The sequence below is a fragment of the Thamnophis sirtalis genome, unplaced genomic scaffold (genome assembly GCF_051295495.1).
Source record: "Thamnophis sirtalis isolate CommonGarterSnake01/CBP01778 unplaced genomic scaffold, rThaSir2_p1.2 scaffold_6, whole genome shotgun sequence".
In the NCBI taxonomy this organism is placed as follows: Eukaryota; Metazoa; Chordata; class Lepidosauria; order Squamata; family Natricidae; genus Thamnophis; species Thamnophis sirtalis.
Window position 1 is genome coordinate 106,413,685 of NW_028261386.1, and position 22,995 is coordinate 106,436,679.

Sequence of the window (22,995 nt, forward strand, 5' to 3'; positions counted from 1 at the left end):
CTTCCTCTTTCTTTCTCCACTCTACTATAGGGAAAACTATTTCCATTGAGGAGTTGACAAAATACTCTTGATTATAGTTTGTATAATGTACAAACACTATAGATGAAAATGGATGAAAATATATAGCAGAAAATAACTACCTGCATCTTAAGAGAGTACAAGACGTTGGTTCCAGAAATTTTGATAAGTAACAATTTATAGAGTAAAATCGTTAGAAAAGACATTATACTCAATTGTGATTCCAATAGCTATTAAATTTAAATGCATTCGATTTTTATATTATAAATAGCTGATATTTAAGAAATTCTTGTTCAAATTCCCAGGATTCACTATTGTAGCTTTAGTTATAAGATTGTGGTCTTGGAAGCTATCTTGAACTCAATTAGTTTTATATGATTTGGGAAAAGATTTCATAGGCCCTATAAAGGGTCAGCTTGATGACTGGACTAGACGCAGAGCACAGAGATACCTCATTTTTGCTTCAGCAGCTAGATTTTTGGAACAGGGGACATCTTAAAAAAATATCTTTATTGAAGTTGTTTGACTGGTAAGTGACTAAAAATTAGTGGCCATATGATTGTCAAGAGATGAATTTTTCTCCAATAACCAACCATTCCTAGATTTTTAGTGTAGTTTGGGTAGAGAAAAATCCATTTTTTCTGACACTATACATTGTCTTGAATATGGCTTATTGTTTAAAAATAACATGCAAACATTCAAGTAAGCTGATTCAAACCACATCATATTATACTTCCTGAGTTTTAAGTATTTCTGACCAAACAAGTTGGATAAAATCCAACAAAATTCTATTACAAAGAAAAAAGTTTTTTCTATCACAAGAATTGTTTAAATCATGTAATTGTAAGCCTTGGAATGGAGGACTGCTGAAGGAAGTGGGACTTACAAATACTGTTCCTCCCTCACTTTCACTAAGTAGTACATCCTGAGTATACTATTAAGTATGATGATTTCCACAGTGCAATAAGACTCTGGATCCAGTTGATTCCTTCCGTTTCCCATCATATTTTGTGCTCGCTAATCTAATGCACTGTTTGCCTCATTGCTCACCCTTCATATCTTTTACCAATTAATCTAACTCCTGAAAATCTTTAAGTCATCTCTTTCTTTTGGACTTAAAATATAACTGGTGGACACACACTTCAATTCTACACATAGCATACGCTGTGCAAAAGCTCAGTCTAAGTGTATGTTGTGAGGTAAAATGCATCTTTTAATCTAATCAAAAGACCAAAGATTCTGATTTATGTGATAACCAAAGTCACAGGAAACAGATTATGTTATGCTTTGCTCATAGCAAACAATAGGAGAGTAGCAATATATTGTTTCCTCCTCATGCATTTGACCTTGTGATGACTGTGATGGATATAATTAAGGTAAAAGTTCTTTAAAATAAAGATTTTTCCCTTCTCAGGAGAACATACATCTCTGTAACCACAAAAAAAAAAAAAAAAAAAAAAAACAGAAAAAGAAGAATCATCCAGCATTTTGTGAAATAAAAAACTTGGTCAAACTATTGTTCAATGTGCACTTAGTCTTTGTCTTCATGTTCTGATGTTGTTCAAACAGCAGACTTAAAAGAAAATAATGTCAATGAATCCTCCCAGGCACTATACATGACCTCTAGGGTAATTAGCAATCACTGAAAAGCAACAAGACTAAAATGTTCTATTCTTTATTACTGTCAGCTCTTATCTTGATCAGCATTTTAATAAAGATGGTTCGTTCGGAAGACAGTTCCATGAATCAGTCATAATTACATCCTGACACACAGTGAATAGTAAAGCAATACTAAATATCACTTCATCAACCTTTCTAACCTTTATGCAAGTATTAACAGTAAATAATTTTTACACAATCCAACAACAGAAAATCTGCATATATCTTAGCTTTGTACAGACTCTACCCCAAGTGAATTTCCTGTGACCTATACCAGCAAAAACACAATTGGGCATAATTATCCAAGCTTCAGAGATATTCAGGTGTTGCTTTTTTCAGAGTGTACAACTTCAAGTACAAAAGGCTACTTGTTCTATATAATAAGCCCTCAAAGGGTTAAATTAAACACTCGTTTCCTTTTCCTAATAACAGCAACTCTGAAGCATGGCAAGCTCATGCTGAAAAACTCATGGCATTCCTTAACGTAACTGTTTAGTTGTATATTTTTGAACACCAGAAATCTAAAAAGACACCCTAAATGGATTAAATCTTTAAGCTAAGATACACAGCAATCTGATGACTCTGTTTGCTAAGTTACAGAGTTTGATGACAAAATGAAAAAGAATGAGTCCTCTATGGGCTAATTAAATCATATTAGCATTTCTTGATATTTGCAGAAAGTTTTCAAATTGCTTGAACTATTGTTTAAACAATTTTACGATTTATTCCTTATATTTTAAAATAATACAGATCTGTACAAAATGAACAAGGTTTCTTTTCCAAAACAGTATTGTTCTCTGGAATTTCATCTGAATACATTTAGCTTCTGAATTAGTTTCTAATTCTAATTGGATATTTTGCTAATTGTTGCCACATAGAGGCATATATTAATAGCAATTAATATATGCCTCTATGACAAAGATGGTAAAATTTGCAATGTAAAAACAAAAACAAAAAAAATGCAGCTATAAGGCAGTTTGTTTTTTCAAGATTTCTTGGGTTTTTTTTTTGTTCAGGTACAACATGTAAATCAAATCTTGATCTTTGATGGGATATTTTGAATTAGCCATAAAAGTATTCATATTTGTCACACACAAGCAGCAAATAGAAATATATTTTCAGATTTCTTAACATTATTCAAATAAGTAGAAGTGAAAAAGGTAAATAGCGTGTTAGAATAAAACTATCAGACATTGATTAAAAGATATAAATACAGGTATGTAAATACACTATTCTGATGTACTTCTACTTAGAATGAAATATTCTGACTAGATTTCCACTCTTTAAACTTGGATTTGCACTTTTCTGCATTGGTCTTTCCTTTTGCCAAATATTCAAATACGAAGGGTGGAAAAAAATGAAGAAAGACGTGTTGATTTTTGAAACTAGCTTTCCCACAATACAAAAGTGATTAAGATCTAAGCAAAGGCTAAGGATAGCTTATGCCTAACTCTGATGAGGTCCAGTACCTCATTACCCACAACTAAAAACTTCTGCTGCATTTTGTTTCAAGGGAATCCAAAAGTCCTTGCTGTAAAGCAGACTTGGGGGCGGGGGCTGTTGGGGGGGCACAGTGCATTCAGTCTTTCTGTATCACAACCATTATGAAAGAAGTATAAAACACTGCCTTTATGCTGCCAAGCCACAATGACTCCTCTTACATCAAAGCAGTTTTGCCACTTGGATTTGTTCCTTCCAAATTTATTCAAGCCAAGGGCAGGGAGACAACAATTCATACACACTAATTATATCTAATTATCTATTCCTCCCCCCCTCCCTCAACTTTCAACCACCGTTATTTGCTATTTGGGTTTCTCACAACCTTCTCTTGCCCTGTCCATCCAGCTCCACAGTAAGTCTTTGAAGAAAACAGTTGTGGCTTTTTTTGAATATTCACCACGTATGGTTCAAACTATTCCCATTATTCTTAACACAATTTAGCTGCTAAATTTGAAGACCCCTTTTCTTAATCTGCCAAATTTCTAACAATTCTGCATGAAGAAAATTGCCAATGATATGCTTTTCTTCTTCAGGAGCTTCTCTTCTCCTGATGCTTTCTTTTCATGAGCTCAATGAAATGTTTATTGGATTAATGTTCTTCTCTGTGGACCTTCCTGGAGCCTGTGATAAATCCCTTACAAACTTTATTAACTGGCTGAGACTTTGGGGAATGGGCTATACAGAAAGATGGGGCTCAGCTTTATTTCATATTGTACTACAAGCAAAGAGAAGTGCCATATGCTAATTAAGCAAACACATCCCAATACCTGAAGAAAACACTATTAGGTAGCTGTTCCAAAATGTGTGCAACTTGTTTGAACCAAAGAGTTAATTTGCTGAAGCAGGATTAAAAGAGTCATTAATATTAAAATAAAAAGGGAAGAGAATGTTAAGAGTTTGCTGCAATTATTTTAACATTAGGTGACAATTTGTTTTGAAAAATGAAGAATGGTCAAACAATGGCCTGGGAAAAATAATTGGCACTTATGTACACACTTACATACAGACGCAATTTACTTTTCTACAGTTTCAAAATAACTTCATTGAATCCAAATGTTTTAATAACTGTTGCCTGGTTCTTGAATATTTAATTTGTGTTGTGGTTCTAGAAGAGACAAAATGAATAAATGCATTCAGTGTACTCTTGAGTCCCATTCTATAGGAAACCTTTAAGGGGAGCAAACAAAAGTCTTAAGTTCTAATTTTGTAGGCTAAAGCATAGATGCTTTCAGACAAAATGCTTAAGATGAGATCACATTAAAAGCAGTCACAGAACAGGACTATGTAGTGAACGTGAATCTAAGTCAAAACCTATTCTAGCATTTTATTATATTCATGAGTGTATGCCTGCATGTGTATAGACACACAGAGCCTCTTTTTTTTATTATATTAAGCCCAGTGATTCCCAACAACGGAACTGCATTGTATATCCCAAAAGTAATCCATTTAATTAATACAGAGAAAAGAGAAGGACAGAGTCTACAACTGCCACAGCTTGGGAAAGAAAGACTTCTATTGAAGACTTGCTTGGCTTCTCACTAAGAAAGAAATCAAAAGGCCTAACATCTTCAGCACTGAAAAAGTCAATAGATAAGTGAAGACATCACAATATCAAAGACTTAATCCCAGGAATTCTGACTCAGGTGACAGCTTAGCAGAGGTCAGGGTGCTGACACTGACCACAAAAGCAACTTTAAACTATTCAGTGTACTGAAAGCTACTAGGCTATCGCCGCCTTAGAACAGAATTAACTGACAAATCAGTTTAATCACCAGAATGACTTTTTTAAAGAAATCAGAAGAAACAAATTTGTTCAGTCTTACACAGGTGGCCCGACAAAGGCAGAACACATCAGAAACATTTTATATTTTCTCACTGGTGCTAAAAGATGCAATTTTGCCCTCAAATGGCTCAGAATTTGCCAGGCTGTATAGAGAGAACCATTCTTGATCCAACATAATAGTAGTTATATATACTTTATTATCACTAACAAGTTCGAGGCCATGCAAATAATAATTTAGCAGGGATAAAGCCAGCACTGTTGTAAACAAGCCAATAACCTAATCTAAAATTTATTCAAAGACAAGTTTCATAAAATGAAGCACAACTGATTTCCATGGAAATATGCAGCTGCAATACTACCACTTAAACAATAATAAGAGATGTAGGAGAAGTTCAAGAATAGTAAGTGCTGAAGTGAAATTAGGTCACTATACAGACCACAAAACATGAAATTTAAAGAGAAAAAAAACAGAAATCATTTTTTGGGTCCCAAAAACGAAAGATGACAATTGACATAATATGCTAACACAGAAAAAAGATGCTCCATTGATTTCAATTAATACAAAAGTAGTTTCACATTTGCAGACTTTAGCATCTTCTACGCAATTTTATGAGTTTATATTTTCCATAGAACTCATGTGCTGCTGATTACTTCGACTGTAAGAAAAGCTACAGACTTATTTAAAAATATTATCCCTTTAATTGCTTATTTTATATAGAGATGATTCAATCAAATAAAGCATTTTAAAATCTCATTAATTTTCAAGGAAAGGATTTAAATATATAAATGCAATGCATTTCCTATATAACAGTATTTACTGATGTTTTTTGTATTGATCAAAATCATTGTACACATATACATACCAATGGTGGGTTGTGGATTCCATTCCAACCGGTATAGTTGGAACAGGCTTGCCGGCATCCACGTGGACGCGTGCAGCATGCGCACATGCGGCTTGGCACTTCTGCGAGCCTCCGCAACGCTCCAGCTGCTCAGCGGAACGTCACGCAGGCGCTATACGCGCTGTGAGCATGTGTGGAAGTGCTGAAGACGTAAAAGGATGGTAAGAAGTGAGGGCGGGCAAGTGGGCCCTCTGGAGCACCGTACCGGAATGGTATCCGATGCTCCTGGCTGGCTCCGGTACTCCCGTACCAAGGCATACCACCTGCAACCCACCACTGATACATACCTACATAAACATACATACATACAGAAACACTGTATACATATTTCATAGGCACATTACTGAATATCAGAGGCCCCCCCCCAAAAAATCCCCCTACTGTACTGAAATACTAAATTATTATAATACGTACCAGCAATCAGTAACAAAAGAATCCAATGCAAGGTCTCTTAAACCACTGTGAGACCCTGTTGAATTTACCCTGAATTTTTATGAGGCCTCAGTTAAATGAATTAAAAGTGAATGTAGATAGTTCTTGACTTGCAACCACAACCAAACCAAAATATCTGTTGTTAAGTGAGTTTTGTCCCATTTTACCTTTCTTAACACAATTGTTAAGTGAATCACCGTAGTTGTTAATTAGTAACATGGTTCTCAAGTGAATCTGGCTTCCCCAATGACTTTGCTTGTCAGAAGGTCAAAAAAGATGGCCACATGATATCAGGACACTGCAACCATCATAAATACATGCCAGTTGCCAATCTTCCAAATTTTTATCACATGGCCATGGGGATGCTGCAATGATCGTAATGGTCACTAAAACGAATGGTTGTAAGTTGAGGACTATCTGTACCTGTTCTGGTGTAAGTTCCCCCTTCTCTTCCTGGTAGTTTTTTTAAATACAGAAAAAGCCAATGAAATTTGGGAAGCCACAATGTAGCCATGCAACCCCACAGTTATATAAATAATTCCCCCTTGCTTCTTTTGCATTTAATAAGAAAATATGGATTTAGGGAACCATATTCACTATAGTAACTTTTAAAAAGTTAGTTCTCCAACAAAAATATGAAAAAGCAAAAACAATGCCATGTTAACAAAAATAAATGTTTCAAGGGTATTATATTACTTTTACCAGAAAGATCATCTGATCCCATCTAAGGAAGAATGGCTTACTAAGTTATGAAAATACACATTGATGTCTAAATTAACATCCCCTTTTAAAAGTAATACATGGATTTATACTACATTAAAATGTGGATTTCTCAATATATAAAATTTATATTTTTGTATTACAAGGTATCAAAAATACAAGATATTTAATAAAAGATTGAAATTATGATTCATACATACACAATTCTTGATATTCATTTTTGGTTTAAAGTATAATAGTGATTTTTACTCTGCTAAAGTGATATAATACATTCAATTATTTACTAGCAATGTTATACTTGAAAATTTTATCTCTATTATAGCTTCTCCTTTATTCATCTATTTTTTTACTTTTTATTCCTTCTGGGTTTTTCATGCTTGCTTATATATCTTCCCTAATGCTTAATAACTTTTTAAATAATAATTATTTAAAAATATATTTATTACCTTTAGTACAGCAATAAATGGCACAAAGTTAACTCTCTGGAGCCCATTTTTATAGAGATCTGAAAGAAAAGATATTGTGTTATCTTCGCTATGTTCTTTTCCTAAAATTCTCTATTATTATATTGCTCATGATCAAGGACCAAAAACAGAAAAATACATTGTTAATTTCACTCCAATCTAAAAATGATATAATTAACAGCAGAAGCATTGTATCAACTTCAATACAATTGCTAATACCGTATATACTCGAGTATAGGCCGACCCGAATATAAGCCGAGACACCTAATTTTACCACAAAAAACTGGAAAAGTTATTGACTCGAGTATAAGCCTAGGGTGGGAAATGCAGCAGCTACCGGTAAATTTCAAAAATAAAAATAGATACCAATAATGTTTTTGAATATTTATTTCAAAGAAAAACAGTAAACTAGCGGTGTATTCAATGAAATACTTCACTCACCTCATGATGCTGATGTCCCGCTGTGATGATGATGTCCCGTGCAGCCGCGGGAGCGATGTCCCGCCTCCTATGACACACAGCACAGTGATTCCTATCATTGGATCACTGTACCAGAGGAGGTGGGACATCTCTATGTGGCTGCTTGCCATAACAAGGAGGAGGTGGGACATCGTTGCAGAGTGGCAGGAGGGGGAGGAAGGGGAATCGTAAGACTGCCCTGCATTACATTAGAACGTGAGGAGGGGGGATGGTGCGGTGCGCGCTGCGCGGCAAACTGACACAGAGGGAGGGGAAACTCACAGGGGCACTGGGCCATTCACGAGTGTCACCCAGCGGCATGGCCCTGCCCCTTTTTCTCCTCCATTTCGGGCAAATTTTTCACTGACTCGAGTATAAGCCGAGGCGGCTTTTTTCAGCCCAAAAAGTGGGCTGAAAAACTAGGCTTATACTTGAGTATATACAGTACTATAAATGTATCAGAGATAGATAGAGAGATACTGTCACATACAAGAAAATGAAAGTTACTATTTCCATAAAGTACACAGCAAATTAAAAAGCAGAAAATGTAATTGTATTTACTGTACATTCTTATCATTTGCTTATTTTGTAGCATTTTTTTTGCAAAAATGCTACAAACAAATAAATAATTAAAATGGCATGCAGCATTGTCATAGCAAAATCTTTGCCATTCAAAAAGCAAGTTGGGTAATTATGTCTCCATCCAAGGCAACTGTCTCTACCCGTGCCTTGGTGACAAAATTACCACGTTGCTATTACAGATGCAGCCAGCATCCACACACAGGACATATAAAATAACTTTTCCAACCAAGCAATTCTTAGTATATTTAAACGTGGTTGTGTCCTCCAACCAAACATCCCAAAGACCAAACATTACTATAAGAATAAATAGACCAAAAAGGCAAATTGGAATGGGTAATAATAAAATATAAAATACACTTTGTAGGTCTTATCTGCAATCCCACAGAAAAATACAAGTAATTCAAACTGGCCAATAAAAATCAAAAGAACAAAAAAGGGAAATTACACAGCTACTTACTGCAGGTAGTCCTCTACTTATGGCCAGAATGGAGTCTATCTATCATGGTCGTTAGGCATGATGATTATAAAGTGGCTCACCCACATCACCAACCTGCTTTTATGACCTTTTTTGTGATGATCGTTAAGAAAACACTGTGGTTATAAAGCCAACCCATTGTTCATTATGGGCCAATTTTGCTGAAAAATGGACATAAATGCTGATTCACAGCAAAACTGTTGTGAATTGCAATCACGTGATCATGGGATGCTGCAAATGGCCGTTAAACATGGGCTGAATCCCGAGCACCCAACGTGCGGTCATGTGACTGTGAGGGAGGGACTACTGGAACTTCGGAACTGGATCATAAGTATCTCCAGGGAGGTTCATCGTCACTATGAATAGTCACTAAACCACCAGTCTTAAATCAAGTACAACCTGTATTCTCAGGGATTTGATAGCCATGTTGACTTCTGGAATAGAAATTTGGGAATACATCTTAAGTTTGAATCAATTAAGCATCTTGATAAAAGGATATTTTATAATCCAGCTCTAAATACAGATCACATAGAGCCGTGATGGCGAACCTATGGCACAGGTGGCACGCAGAGCCATTTGTCAGGGCACGCAAGGCAATGCCCTGTTAGCTGGCCAGCGCACATGGGAACGCTGGCCAGCTGACTTCGCCTTTCTTTTGAGGCTGTTTTCCCCTCTGGAGACTTCCCTGAAGCCCCTGAAGTGCAAAAAAACAGCTGTACGGGCAAACCGGAAGTTCGGGAACAGACTTCCAGTTTGCTCTTGGGACCGCTCTGGAGCCTTCTGAAGGCTCCAGAGTCAAAAATTGGCCCTACGGGGAACCCGAACTTCCAGTTTGTCTGTAGGTCCATTTTTTGCCCTCCAGAGCCTTCAGGAAAGCCTCCTGAAGGCCCCTGAAGGCTCCGGAGATAAAAAAAATCAGCCCTACGGACAAACCAGAAGTCACCATTCCTGAACTTCCAGGTTCCCTATAGGTCTGGTTTTTTGCCCTCCGGAGGCTTTAGGGAAGCTCCTAAGGACTCCGGAGGGCATCCGGGGGGGGGGGCAGGGAGGCTGTTTTCGCCCTTCCCAAGCTCCTAGAAAGACTACGGAGCCTGGGGAAGGCGAAAAAACCACGGCAAAAGCAGGGAGGTCGCTGATCATGCACATGCACGCACATAGCATTATAGGTGTGGCACACTGGCACACAACCCCCCTATGCTCCCCCTGCTTTTGGCACGGCAGCCAAAAAAGGTTTGCCATCACTGACATAGAGGATTGTTTAGGGCTGATTACTACATTTAAATTCTTCTTTGTGTCTGTACAAGTAGTTGGAAAAGATAGTGGTTTCAATAGTTCGCTATACAGATCAATAAATATATTGATACTGAACATAATTTTCATTCATTAGTAACTTTATGTGATCCCAAGAAAAATAATTTAGGGAATTTGGATGATCTTTATGTCTCTTTTGTGTTTTTGACATTCAGTAGGCAATTCTGATACTTTTTTAATATCAAGCCTTTATAAACATGACTCCAGGGAAGACAGAAGTAATAATGAGTGCTAGGAAAGAATAATAATGGCAGGGAAGGAAAGTCACTGATGGTCAGCCTTTGCTTCTCACCCAAGTTTGCAATTTTCAGGTGTTTCCTGACTCCATTTCTATGTCTTGCAACTTCAGGTTTTTAAGAGTATTCTTTGATACTCTTCACTATTATCATTTGGCTAAAAATTATTTGTAAAAATAATAAAAACGAGATACAAATAAACAAATAAAAATCTGAGCTTTTCCACAGCTTTTGGATTTTGCTCTTGATTTTATAAAAATATAAAATATCTAGGGCTGCATTCATTAGAGTGTAACAAGTTTAGCTGTTATTAAGACAACCCGTGACTCATTGGGTCATCATTTCAGAATTATCTGATTCCTCAACGCCTTCCACAATGACAGAGCTGCTAATGGACTGGAAAAATTCTTCAAAATTCAACATTTCCAAGATGAGTCTGCCTTGAAAGTAGACCATGTTGAACTGTAGAGTACAGTCAAACATCGGGAGTTGACTAGAGGAAATGTTTTATGACTTTTGCATTATGTCATATAATTCTGAATGGTAATTTCATGTCATAAAATGTTTTTTTAATGTATCACATTTCAATTGCATAGGAGTCACGGGTCCCCAGATTTTGAACACACTTCATAAGCAAACCCGTTTGAGGTATCTGGGTTGAAAAAGTTTTGCCAAGTGATAAACTGATTCACACATGAGTTTTAGAAGCATATAGACAGAAAAGAACAGCATTGTCACTTGGCAGAAATGAAGTACTAGGGTCAAATTACTGTATGCCAATTCTTCAGCAACTATTATAATTCTTGTTTATGTTCAAAGCACAATTCAATGTATATAATTACACACATGTTATAATTCAGTTTGATGAAGATAATACATCATTTTATTTTTAATGACTGGTCTCAATTACTAAACTATGCTTTTAAGAATGCCATACAAAGTTGAAACATAAAATGTAAATACAAATATTTCTAAGATTTTGAAATAGATCTAATTAAGACAGTAAAACTATACAAGCTAAAAAAAAAGCAGGCAGAATAACATACTACATAAAATCTGTTTGGCCAGTAGGGTTTTCATTCCACCCAGCGATGCGTAGCAGCTGTTGACTTACAAATATATTTAGCACTACCCTGCTTCCCTGAAAATAAGACCTTCCCGGATAATAAGCCCAATCGGGCTTTTGAATGCATGCACTAAAATAAGCCTTCCCTGAAAATATTACAACATAGCAGCAGCCATGAGGTGACTACGCTTGCCGCTTCCCGCACCTCAAAAATAATAAGACCTTTCCGAAAATAAGGTCAAGTGCTTATTTCGGGGGTTAAAAGAAAATAAGACCCTGTCTTATTTTGGGGGAAACACAGTGGTAATTGGTTTAGCTTGTTTAGTCGCAAGCCCTTCAGATTCCAACAACCCTAATCAGCAAGATCAAAACTGAGGTACAGGTGGTCCTCACTTAATAATGGTAACTGGGACCAGAATTTCCACTGCTAAGCGACGCAATTGTAAAGTGTGACATCACGTAATCACTTAGCGAAAGCAATCCTAGCACTCTCCACTGTCATTGTTAAGCAAGGATCATGGTTGTTAAGAGAGGACCCCCTCACAACGTCTTGCTGGCTTCAAATGAGAAAAAGCAATGGGGAAGCTAGCAGAAGTCACAATTCCAGGGCGATTTTCAAGCAGATTAGCAGGCAGCTAAGTGCAGGCCATAGTACAGGCATGGCCAGGTTGGGAGAGTGGGTATCACTGCCAGGCATGGGATGGTATGCAGATGGTCAGTGCAGCGTGAGCACAGAGATGGCTACTTCCACGTGAAAGAGAGGGCACAGGTGGGTGCTGCGGCACTGCACCAGCATAACAGGCCAGCCACACTTGCATGACAGTGCAGACTGACGCATCCTACAAGGCATGAAATGCCCAGGATTGTGGGGATTATTGACTTTGTTTGTGAGAAGTGGACAGGGAAGTCACAAATGTGGTCATGTCACTACAGGATGCTGCAACCATCGCGACAGCTGATTGCCAAGCATCGAACTTGCAATCACGTGACTGCAAGGGTTCTGGAATGGCTGGAACTTTGAGGACTGGTCATAACCATCACTCATTCAGCACCGTTATAACTTCAAACTGTAGTTGAATAAGTAGTTCAATTATCTGTATGCTGGAAATAGTTATTTTAATAACATTTGAAAGGACACGGGTTCCCATCCCACTCTAGCCATCAACAAACAGAACACTACTTTAAGATGATAGTTTGGATCATCTTAAATACTAAACAATATTTTATGGTATAATATTTCATGAATTGAAGTGGACTAGACTGTTGAAAGCATAATCCCAAATGAGAAAAATGCAAAACATTTAAGTGGTGAATGGATTCTGTTATTATTTCCTCTTGCATTCTCACTGGCTATTATTGTGAATGGCCCAAACAGCTTATAGCTGTGATCGGAGGCAACTTACAAAACATATCTAAATATATAAATACCCACACATTATGTGACTTTCTCTGTACTTGCTTTGGAATAAATATTATTGACTTCAGATTAAATATTCTATAACGCTTTGCATTCGCTGTGCTATTTTTGTAGCATAATTTACTTTTGCCTATTTTATATTAATTATATGTCTTTTAAGGAGTTAAGGGCAATACACACTTTCCTTCCCCTTTGTACAGGGAGAAGCTACATACCATTAACTCTGTTGTTCTTCCTCTAACTCCCCTGCCCTGCTTCTATTTCTTACCTTTTTGTTTCAAAGGACAATTGGTTCTTCAATGTTTTAAGGAAAGAGTAGTTGAATCTGCCTTAACTGAAGGGACTTTCATTCAGAAAAGGAGAACAATGCTAACAGAAAACATCTTTCTGAGAGCGCAGTTCTTCTATTTATAACTGACTACTTTAGATCCCACTCAATGCACATTGATATCATTTATTTTTATTACTTTTAATAGAAACCACGAAAGAATTTAACGTATGACATAGTTAGATCTTAAGACTTAAAAGTGCAAACATGGTAAAAGAGACAGTGTTAACCAGAAACAGATCACACATACAGTCAATTTAAGTTGTCTTAAATACGTACGTTCATTAAAAAAAACAGGATCAGCATATTGTTCATTATTACCTTCTGGTGGCCTGTTTGATGTGGCTACAACGATGACACCGTTTTGGAACAGGTTTTCAAAAAGCTGTTTGAGAATCATAGCGTCAGCGATATCTGTGACCTGAAGAAGACAATACTATTATTGTCAAAAGCAGATCTTGACTTGTACAATTGACAAAGCTGCATCCAATTTGCTTTGAGGGTTTTTATTTTCTGTCTTGTTTTTAGTCAGAAGAGAGGTTTGTTGGTTCAAAGGCAAAAGATTCTATGTTGCCACTTGAAGAAAAAATGTGGGTGGGACGGGACATAATAAGCAGGGAGTATGTAGCAATCTTTTCTCAAGACAAGTCTTTATTCCAGATTGCTATACAATTCTGGTTAACTTCCATTCGAAAACTCCAGTTGGGAAAGAAGAGATTTAAGATTTAAAAAGCCCCTTAGTTTGAAACACTTACAAATACATAGACCTGCCAGAAGATCAGGAAAGAAAATACACACCAGCTGCTCTACATTTCTATTACCTTTCCAGAAAAGGTTCACAGAGGTGACTTTAAATGGTCATGGGACTTTTAGAAAATAGGACAAGTGGCCAAGTATACATCATCAGCTGCTGTTGAAAATAGAATGATATGACATAGATACTATTGTGCGATTGTTACACAAAACAATTCAACAGATGGCCCATCACAAAAAAATAAGCAATTTCATTGTTCTTTTTAAGTGCCTTCTATTACTGTCCATGAATAATCAAAAAGGCACTGCAGTCAGTTCCAGCACAGTCAGCCTCTTCTAACCTTCACAGACACAAATCATTCTCTCTCATAGAGAGATACACACACACTCTCTTAAATGAAGAAGGGGGAGCAACAATTCATGACAAAAAGAAACTTTTGTCTGAGGATTTTCACTTCCCCACTTATTGTTCCTCAAATCATTACAGCTGTGCTAAAGACACTAATTTTATTATATGCAGAACTTCACTTAAATATGTAAATTCCCAACAGATGAATACTACCAATATAAAAGAGGAACACGATAAAACAGGCTAAGAAAAAACATTCCCACCCCAAACCTCACAACTATTCCCACCCTATACCTAGGAGACTTCCACATGTTCTTCCATGCTTCTGCCTTTGGAAACTGCTCTACCTAAATCAAGTTATACATCTTTTAGGTAATTGACTATTTTCTTAAAATGAGCAGGCAGGCAACTACAAGTATAGAGAGGCAGTGAAGAAAAATACAATCTAACAAATTAAAACTTAGTGTCTTTGAGCCTGTCAATAAGGAACAAAAACAAAATCAGAAAGGCATTAGGTAACTAAAAGCAGGTATTCATTTTGATGAGACCTCTAAAACAGGTAAAATAAGACAGGAGGAAGAAAAAAAGAATCTTCCGCTTGAGAAATAGAAAACTATACGGAACAGGACATATTTAATTTCCCAAAGGAACATTTCCGATAAAGCATAGCAGCTTGGAACATTAAATAGAGAAAAATTTATGACCGGAGAAAATACAATGAGGACGTAGTTGGTCTTTTGCTCTTGCAGAATTTAAATCTACTTGTCTACCAAAAGTGATTTATTTTTTTAAGTTACATAATTTTAAAAAAAGCAAGAGTCATTTGGTATATTTAATGCCAATTTAGGTCCTTTTGATCCTCTGTAGCTTTGGAGAGGAAGACAAAAGTGAAAGCATCTCAAAGCTCAGGTTCTGCCTGTGCTCAGCATTCATTACGGATGTGAACAAAAGAAAAGAATACAAATTACCAATAAGAGATGTCTGCTAATGGAGAGAATGGTGAAATTTCATTTGCATTTAAGAGAAAAGATTTGTATGACCTAGAGCTGCTTTCTTCTCACGTAAGTTTTTTATTTAAAAAAATCTAAATAATGCGTGTGTCTAAGTACCTGATCCCCAGTTATCCTCTGATTGGTACAATTTCTTGGGATGAATAGTAAATATAAGTATGTTTAAGTAATTAGTGTTATCACAAAAACAGGAGTGTAACAGTGCAATCTTAGACATGTTTTACTCTGAGGTCCTCCTGCATTTAATGAAACTTGCTCCTACCAAGTATTTAAAATTGTTTTCTTCGCTTGTCTTACAAGCACTGCCTACAGTATATAACAATATTACTTTACTCTTTACAAGTATCCTGAATCCCAAGCCCAACCACTCTTTTCCTGATATTTATATGAAAATAAAGTTATTTCATGTCTGAAATGCCTGGGTATTTTTAAGTAGAGATATAGAACATGACATCAGACTAAGGCAGTGTAACCAAAAGGAGGATTCATAGTTGGTCCATAAGCAGCTGGATGAAATGACAGACGTGCATAATGTGAAGGTTGACACAGACCATTAGCCTCCACAACCTTGCCAGAAGGGTGTGTACCATTTTATGTTGAAAAGTGCCCATGGGGATTTCATGTGCTAAATCAAGAATTTGTTCTTCTTTTTTTTATTTAAAGAGAAGCTTATTTTAATGCAACACTGGGGATTGGGAAGAGACGGTGGTGTGTGGGTGTGGAGGGATGATACCAAAAGCACCAGCCAGTCACTCAGTTTCTGCTATAAAACTGCAGCTCTGCTTCTCTTTCTTGAATCTAGAGAGGGGCAAATGTCTATAGAGTTTCTCAGTCATCCAGGTCATGGTTGTCCCAAAAGTGTTTTCTTTCAAATGAAAACTGGACGTTTTTGTCCAGTTGCCTTTTGAAAGAAAGCACCTCTGCGAGGGGCATTTTTGGACTAACTATGGCATTACTGCTTTACTCTAGAGTCTAGACAATTGCCTTCAGCCCAGGCAAATTCAAGGCTTCAGATTTGGCAAAGGACAAATTTTAAGACGAAATCCACAGCAGGTCCAAATGCACAAATCTCATTTTTGTTTTTGTTTGAGGAACCTAATATCATAGAAGGAAGCCACACTTAACAAAGTTATCAACAACAAACTAGTAAATAAATACTGTAAATGCTTTTTAATGCATTTTCAGAATATCTTACCATATCCAACAACAAATAAAGGCAACTGGGAATCCAGTACTCCACGTTTGAGGAAAATCAACTTTTGTGGGAGCTTAATCACTGAAGGCTTTCAGTAAGAGATTGGATTGCCATTTGTCAGGAATGGTGTAGGGTCTCCTGCTTGGGTGGGGGGTTGGACTAGATGACCTACAAGGTCCCACCCAACTCTGATAATCTAATCTAATCTAACTATGGAAAGTGAAGCATCATGTTTTGGTCTTAAACCAATGAAAGAAAAGTATCATAAAAATATTAGTTTGCTGGACTGCAGAATCTGAAAAGTGAGACAATACTCCACAACTATTCAACGGAGGCACTCAATGTGGCGTGAGTGGGAAGGCAGAACAGCAGAGTTATATCTTATGCTACTTTTAAATAATGCAAAGTTTAATGAAGCTTCAATTCATTTAGGACAGGGATCTACTGTAATATATATATATATATATATATATATAGATAGATAGATAGATAGATAGATAGATAGATAGATAGATAGATATAGATATAGATATAGATATAGATATAGATATAGATAGATATAGATATAGATATAGATATAGATATAGATATAGATATAGATATAGATATAGATATAGATATAGATATAGATATAGATATAGATATAGATATAGATAGATATAGATATAGATATAGATATAGATATAGATATAGAGATAGAGATAGAGATAGAGATATAGATAAAAAGAGGAAATAGATACATTGTGTGTCTGTGAAACTGTGAGGAAAATAATAAGTTTGAGTAATGGTGGTCTGTTCTTTTAAAGTGAAATTTATGAATACATTAAAAAAGTTCAGGATATATTTAATTATGAATGAAAGGGCTAAATGTCTATATGTGAAAAATGAATTAATGTGATGTAAGTTAAAGTGAATGCATATAAAAGTAGGAAACCATAGGTTGTTAGTTGGAACTTAACACTCCAATAAAAAGTGATAAGGGAAAAATAGGGATAAGTTTTAGGGGAAAATGTGCAACAGTCTGTGTGAATGTGATTCAGTGGAAAATTTATTTTGTTGGGTAATGTGAATAATGGATGAAAATTAGATGAGAAAGTAAAATGATTGGGCCATTCAGAGATATAAGTAGTAATGGATATTCTTTGGTGAACTCCACATTCAGGTTGTGAATGTGAGACATATGGTGGAGGGAAGGGCAGGGAAGGGAAGGAGACCTGAGTTGAGCTGTGTTGAGTTGAGCTGAGGAATTAGAAGATAATGTTTGAATGGTTTATGGGAAAAAGTATTAGGAGATAGATTAATTTAACAACAAAATGAATGGAAAGTGAATAAAAGAAAACAAAGTTAAAAGAATCATGTTACAGAGTACAACAGAAGTGTCTATATTAATAGAAAGTATGGAAAAAATGCAAGGTGTAAGAATGAGGAATGAAAATGGTGTAGATGAGAAAAATACATAGAAGAGTTATTGCTAAGATGATGAGAGAGGTTATACAATGTGTAGTGTGATACTTGTTGCAAGAAAATAGTAAAAGAAACCAAAGCCAAACTTTTAAGCAAAGAATTTTATAGGAATAATTGTCTTAGACATGGGAAAAGAGGACTAAACAAGGAACTTCTTCTAGAGTAAATTCAACTATAAATAAAAGTTATAAAAATATGGTGGATAATTTAAGGTAAATTCTAAAGATTTCAAATTTTCATCTCCAAAAATATGTGAGAAAAAAAAGCTTTTTTAAAATCAGACAATGAACCTTGATAGCCATTGCGGCATAAATTATTTTTTATCTTTGCATTTAAGTATAAGATGAAACATTTTGCTCATATATTTCTTATAATAGATTTTTGTATAATAGAAAATCTAATGTTGTTTCTGTTATTAGTATAGTTTACCCAAAATTCAGATCTACCATCGCTACCTTTGAAATACCTACTCATCTGTATAATTCATTAAAACTGTGCTTCATTAAATTTCATCTTTGTGATAGTCCATTAATACCCGCTGGCTATTCACTCTAAAGCTTACCTCAGATACCCATTCAACAGTATCCAAGGCTTAAAGTCAAGGTATATTACACATACTAGATCTCCATAGCCCACTATGCCAGTTTTGTATCAAAGGAGGAAATTAGGCTAGACTGGTGTAATTTGCTTTTGGCTAATTCAAGCTACTTATCATATTCCCTATTCTCTACTGGTCATTTACAAGTGGCCTGTAGCTCAGTAGCAGGATATGCTAGGGACACAATGGGATTATAAGGACTTTAATGATGAACTCCTCAACAGATTTATCACCTGTCAGGAAACAAACACATTTGATTGCCTTGTGCCACCTTGATTACTGTTAACCCAGCTGTGAATTTTCATATGCCAAGTAGAATGAATATATATATATTTCTGCTCTATGATATATATTGATATATCATAGAGCAGAAGTGGCAAGAATTCCCAATGACTATGTCCAACCAACAAAAAAGAGAGCTCTGATCTAGGTTTCTTAAACTTCCAAACTAAAACCAAACTGATAACTTCTTCTGTCAACTAAAAATTACAGAAAATCCTGCTTTCAGCTTTAAAGCATAAAAATGCATCCTCAAAATTAAAAAAGAACTTTGTGGAATAGGGAAGTTATGAAATGGAAATACTTCATTAAACACGGAAAAAAGAATGCACTTCAATTCAGAAATATATTCATTGCTCGAGCACAGCTATTTTCTTCTCCTTCCAAAAATATACTGTTCTATGACTGCAATGCAAGAAAAACTAGTAAGTATCAGTACTGTCCATAATAATTGGGACTCTAAGAAAATCAGAATACTGGGTGTCACATTTTAAATGGCAATGTTAAAAGGAGAGAATCAGTTTGGTATAGAGTAAGGCTGCAGGCTAGAAACTAGGAAACTGTGAGTTCTAGTCCCACTTTAGGAAAAAACCCAGCTGGATGACCTTGGCCCAGTCACTTTCTCTTAACCTTAGGCAGGAGGCAATAGCAAACCACTTCTAGAACTAGCACTAATCCAAGCATTTTCCAGGAATCAGAAAGTTGACTCAAAAGTATTCCCTCCCTCTCTCTCTCTCTCTCTCTCTCTCTCTCTTCTCTCTCTCTCTCCCTCCCTCCCTCCCTCCCCTCTCTCTCACACACACAAGAGACAGAAATTTTGCAGGGGAGTTCCCCCCCCCAAAAAAAAGCTACTCTCCACTGGGATGTTCCCTTTTTAATAATTCCAGCAGATTTATTTATTTTATTTTACTTTATTTCTCATCTTAGTTTAGTTTAGTTTAGTTGCGTTTATTTATAGGCTGCCCTTTTCCCTGAGGGGACTCAGGGCGGCTAACAACTTATGGGAGGGGAAGACGTACAATAACATAAAAATACAGTATGTAATTAAGATCAAACAACATTCATTCAACATTCGGGCGGGGGCAAACTATAGTCTTTACCCCCAGGCCTGGCGGGGGCTTAGCCAGAGTAGCTTTACGCTCTTATTTTCTTCTATAAATTTGCTTGCCCCCATTGTTTGTAATTTATTTTTCCATATCGCAGGGCACAGAATGGGTTAAGCATTTCCTGGTTCCAATTCTTTTCTATATAGCGATTTCTTTCATCTTAAATAAAGGTTTAGCATATGAAAAAGTAACTTATAGTTTTGTCCACAAATTAAAAGTGACCATATTGAATCCTATGACAGTTGCCACATTATTTCTCCAACTAGCTGATCTTTTCTGCACATTCCCCAAAACCGGGACATTCATCTATCTGAAGCCAGACCATGAAGATGTGTTACAATGGGTGCTGCTTTATGATTTTAATTTCTAAATCTTGTAGGATTTAATTAACCCATTTTTTTTAAAAGAAAACAAGCAAAATAATATAAATACATAAATAACCTATGAATGTCTACTCCGAATGAAGTTTTGACTATTGAGAAGGTTACATGTACATATTAAATCTTTACTTACACTGATGGTTTTAATCTGGAGCAACATAGGTCAGAATCTATGAGAATGTGGATAAAGTATAGGAGCTCAAATATTTCCAAAATATATGATTAAAAGAAAGACAATTGGACAAATGGTAATACGAATGGTGTGTGTATATATGCATGTATATCTGTATGTCCATATGTATGTGTACGCATAGAAATACAATACATTCTAATAACATAGACACACTTATTTAGATATACAGAAATACAGTGTGTTGTGTATGCAGAATGTATGATTAAACAATATTTTAAAACTGAATGTAGGTGTAATATAAACCAGACTGCGTATTTTCAAAAAAAAAAAAAGATTCCAGTTTAGCAGTTAGCACTGATATAACAATGCTATGTACGTGCATCTGAGATCTTATGCATTCAAGATCATATTAACTGTGACAAATTTTGCTGCTCAATGCATACGAATAAATAAATGCTTCAATGAGAAAATGTTTTTAAAAAATAACTACAGCATAGAAAGTTAATAACCATACAAAATATTGCTACCAGACATGTTATTTTTTCCATGAAGAGAGGAATGTGTATCTCTTATATTCTTACTTACCTGAAATTCATCAAAACACAAGAGACAAGCTTCCTCGCTTATTTCATCAGCTATAGGAGCTATTGGATCATATGATTTAGCCATTAATCCAGCTTTTCGTTTTGGCAGACTCTGTTTAAGGCAATGTATTCCTGAAGTGAACATTTTGCAAGATACTTAGTAAACATGTTGGAAATAGACTCAAAACAAAGATTATATTTACATGTTAATAGAAGTAACTTTTGTCGCAGTAATTCTGTGCTAATTCCGTTCTTTCAATTTTTAGAAAAACAATGACAACTACAAAGCATCTCCAGTGGGCGGCCTTGATTCATGCAGCACCTCAAAGCTTTTTGCCTCTTTGCAATGTATACAGACAATCATAAAGGGGGTCAAGATATTATCCAACAACACATATTATTCAGTTTGGTTTCCTCCTCTCTATAACTATATATTAAAAGCACATAGTCCATAGTCCATGAGACTGTATACTATTGAGAAACAAATGTAAGTTCACGGACTAGAGCAAATATAAAGAAATGAGAACAAGGAAATAAAGGAGAAACAGAGAAAGCTTACAAAAGAGTAGGAAGCTTTAAAGATTAAATGTTAATATAATGGAAAATAGATCTTTGTATATTAAAATAGCTAATTAAATCTTCACCTGTAGTTTCTAAATAAGTGAACAACATATACATTGTACCATCTATTTCATTTATTATACCATGTATTATGCAAAAAATCTGTATATTTGCAAAGAGGACGTTTACTGGAGAGTTCATTATGGAAAATATTTTTTTTCTGACACTGAGAAGGACAAGTTCAAGTTTTGGTCCATACTAACTTTCCCCTTGTTTAGGTTCACAAATGCTGATACAATATATGTAAATATTCTATGATATCACAAGAATTCAGCCAATAATCAGAACGCTGTTCTAATCGTCTGTGTGTGCGCATGTGTGTGTGTTTTTGTGTACACACACACACGCACACACACACATATACAGCAGTTGGTGGAAATCAGTCACTCTCTTTCGGTTACCTTTTCCTATCCTGTTCCACCTTCAATTTGACATGACATCTTTTTGCTATTCAACTTTTAAATCAGGGTCTTATGGCAACTGAAAGACCAACGGATACATTACAACACAAGTTTACTCTTCACTTGCTGCTGCTGACTATTGTAAAAGGGTTAAGTATTTTCACAATATTATTCAATCTCTCTCTATAATTGTCGCAAGACCACAGCTCACCACTTTCCAGCAGATGCTCTGAATTTTTAAATGAAAATAAGTACCAATGAATTAAATGATTGACTGTCCACTGGTACTTACTCACTCAAGGAAAATGAAGCCTACTAACTCAAATCCTTCAATGTTTTCCCTCAATTAATTCCAAGGGGTGTTGCAAGACAGCTCTATTCTAACTGAAAAATCAGGTTGGAAATTTCCCCATACAGTCTATGTTAATTCCTTTCTTTTCATCTTTCAACTGGCAGTCTTGCAGAGGGCGCCAGACAAGGAACTAAGAAGAAACAGGGTGACAGATAACATGGAAGATACCTTTAACATACTGTATACTACCAGAAAGATTGAAACTTACTTTTATGCACATCAAGCATGAAGCCATGGAAATGGACTCTCTTTTTTCTTTCTACTAGTAGATGAGAATAAAATATGTCCATCACCATTGTCTTTCCTGTGCCTTCAAATAAAAACACACATACCCAACAGGTTGTTAATTTAAAACACTATGTACTGATTACAGTAATGACTGTTCATTAGCATTGAGCTAATGAAATCATAATCGTGA

At 35.8% G+C, this 22,995-nt stretch overlaps 1 protein-coding gene across 3 annotated transcripts in view; it reads right to left on the bottom strand.

Moving 5' to 3' along the window:
• Positions 1-22,995, bottom strand: part of AFG1L (AFG1 like ATPase) — a 64,613-nt gene that overhangs the window by 27,393 nt on the left and 14,225 nt on the right. For all 3 annotated transcript variants that reach the window (XM_087718674.1, XM_087718673.1, XM_087718675.1), the window contains exons 4-7: positions 22,786-22,887; positions 21,205-21,335; positions 13,674-13,773; positions 7,461-7,519 (exon numbers count right to left, since the gene is read on the bottom strand). In XM_087718674.1, coding sequence (XP_087574800.1) covers positions 7,461-7,519; positions 13,674-13,773; positions 21,205-21,335; positions 22,786-22,887 — 392 coding nt within the window. The remainder of the gene's footprint in view (positions 1-7,460; positions 7,520-13,673; positions 13,774-21,204; positions 21,336-22,785; positions 22,888-22,995) is intronic.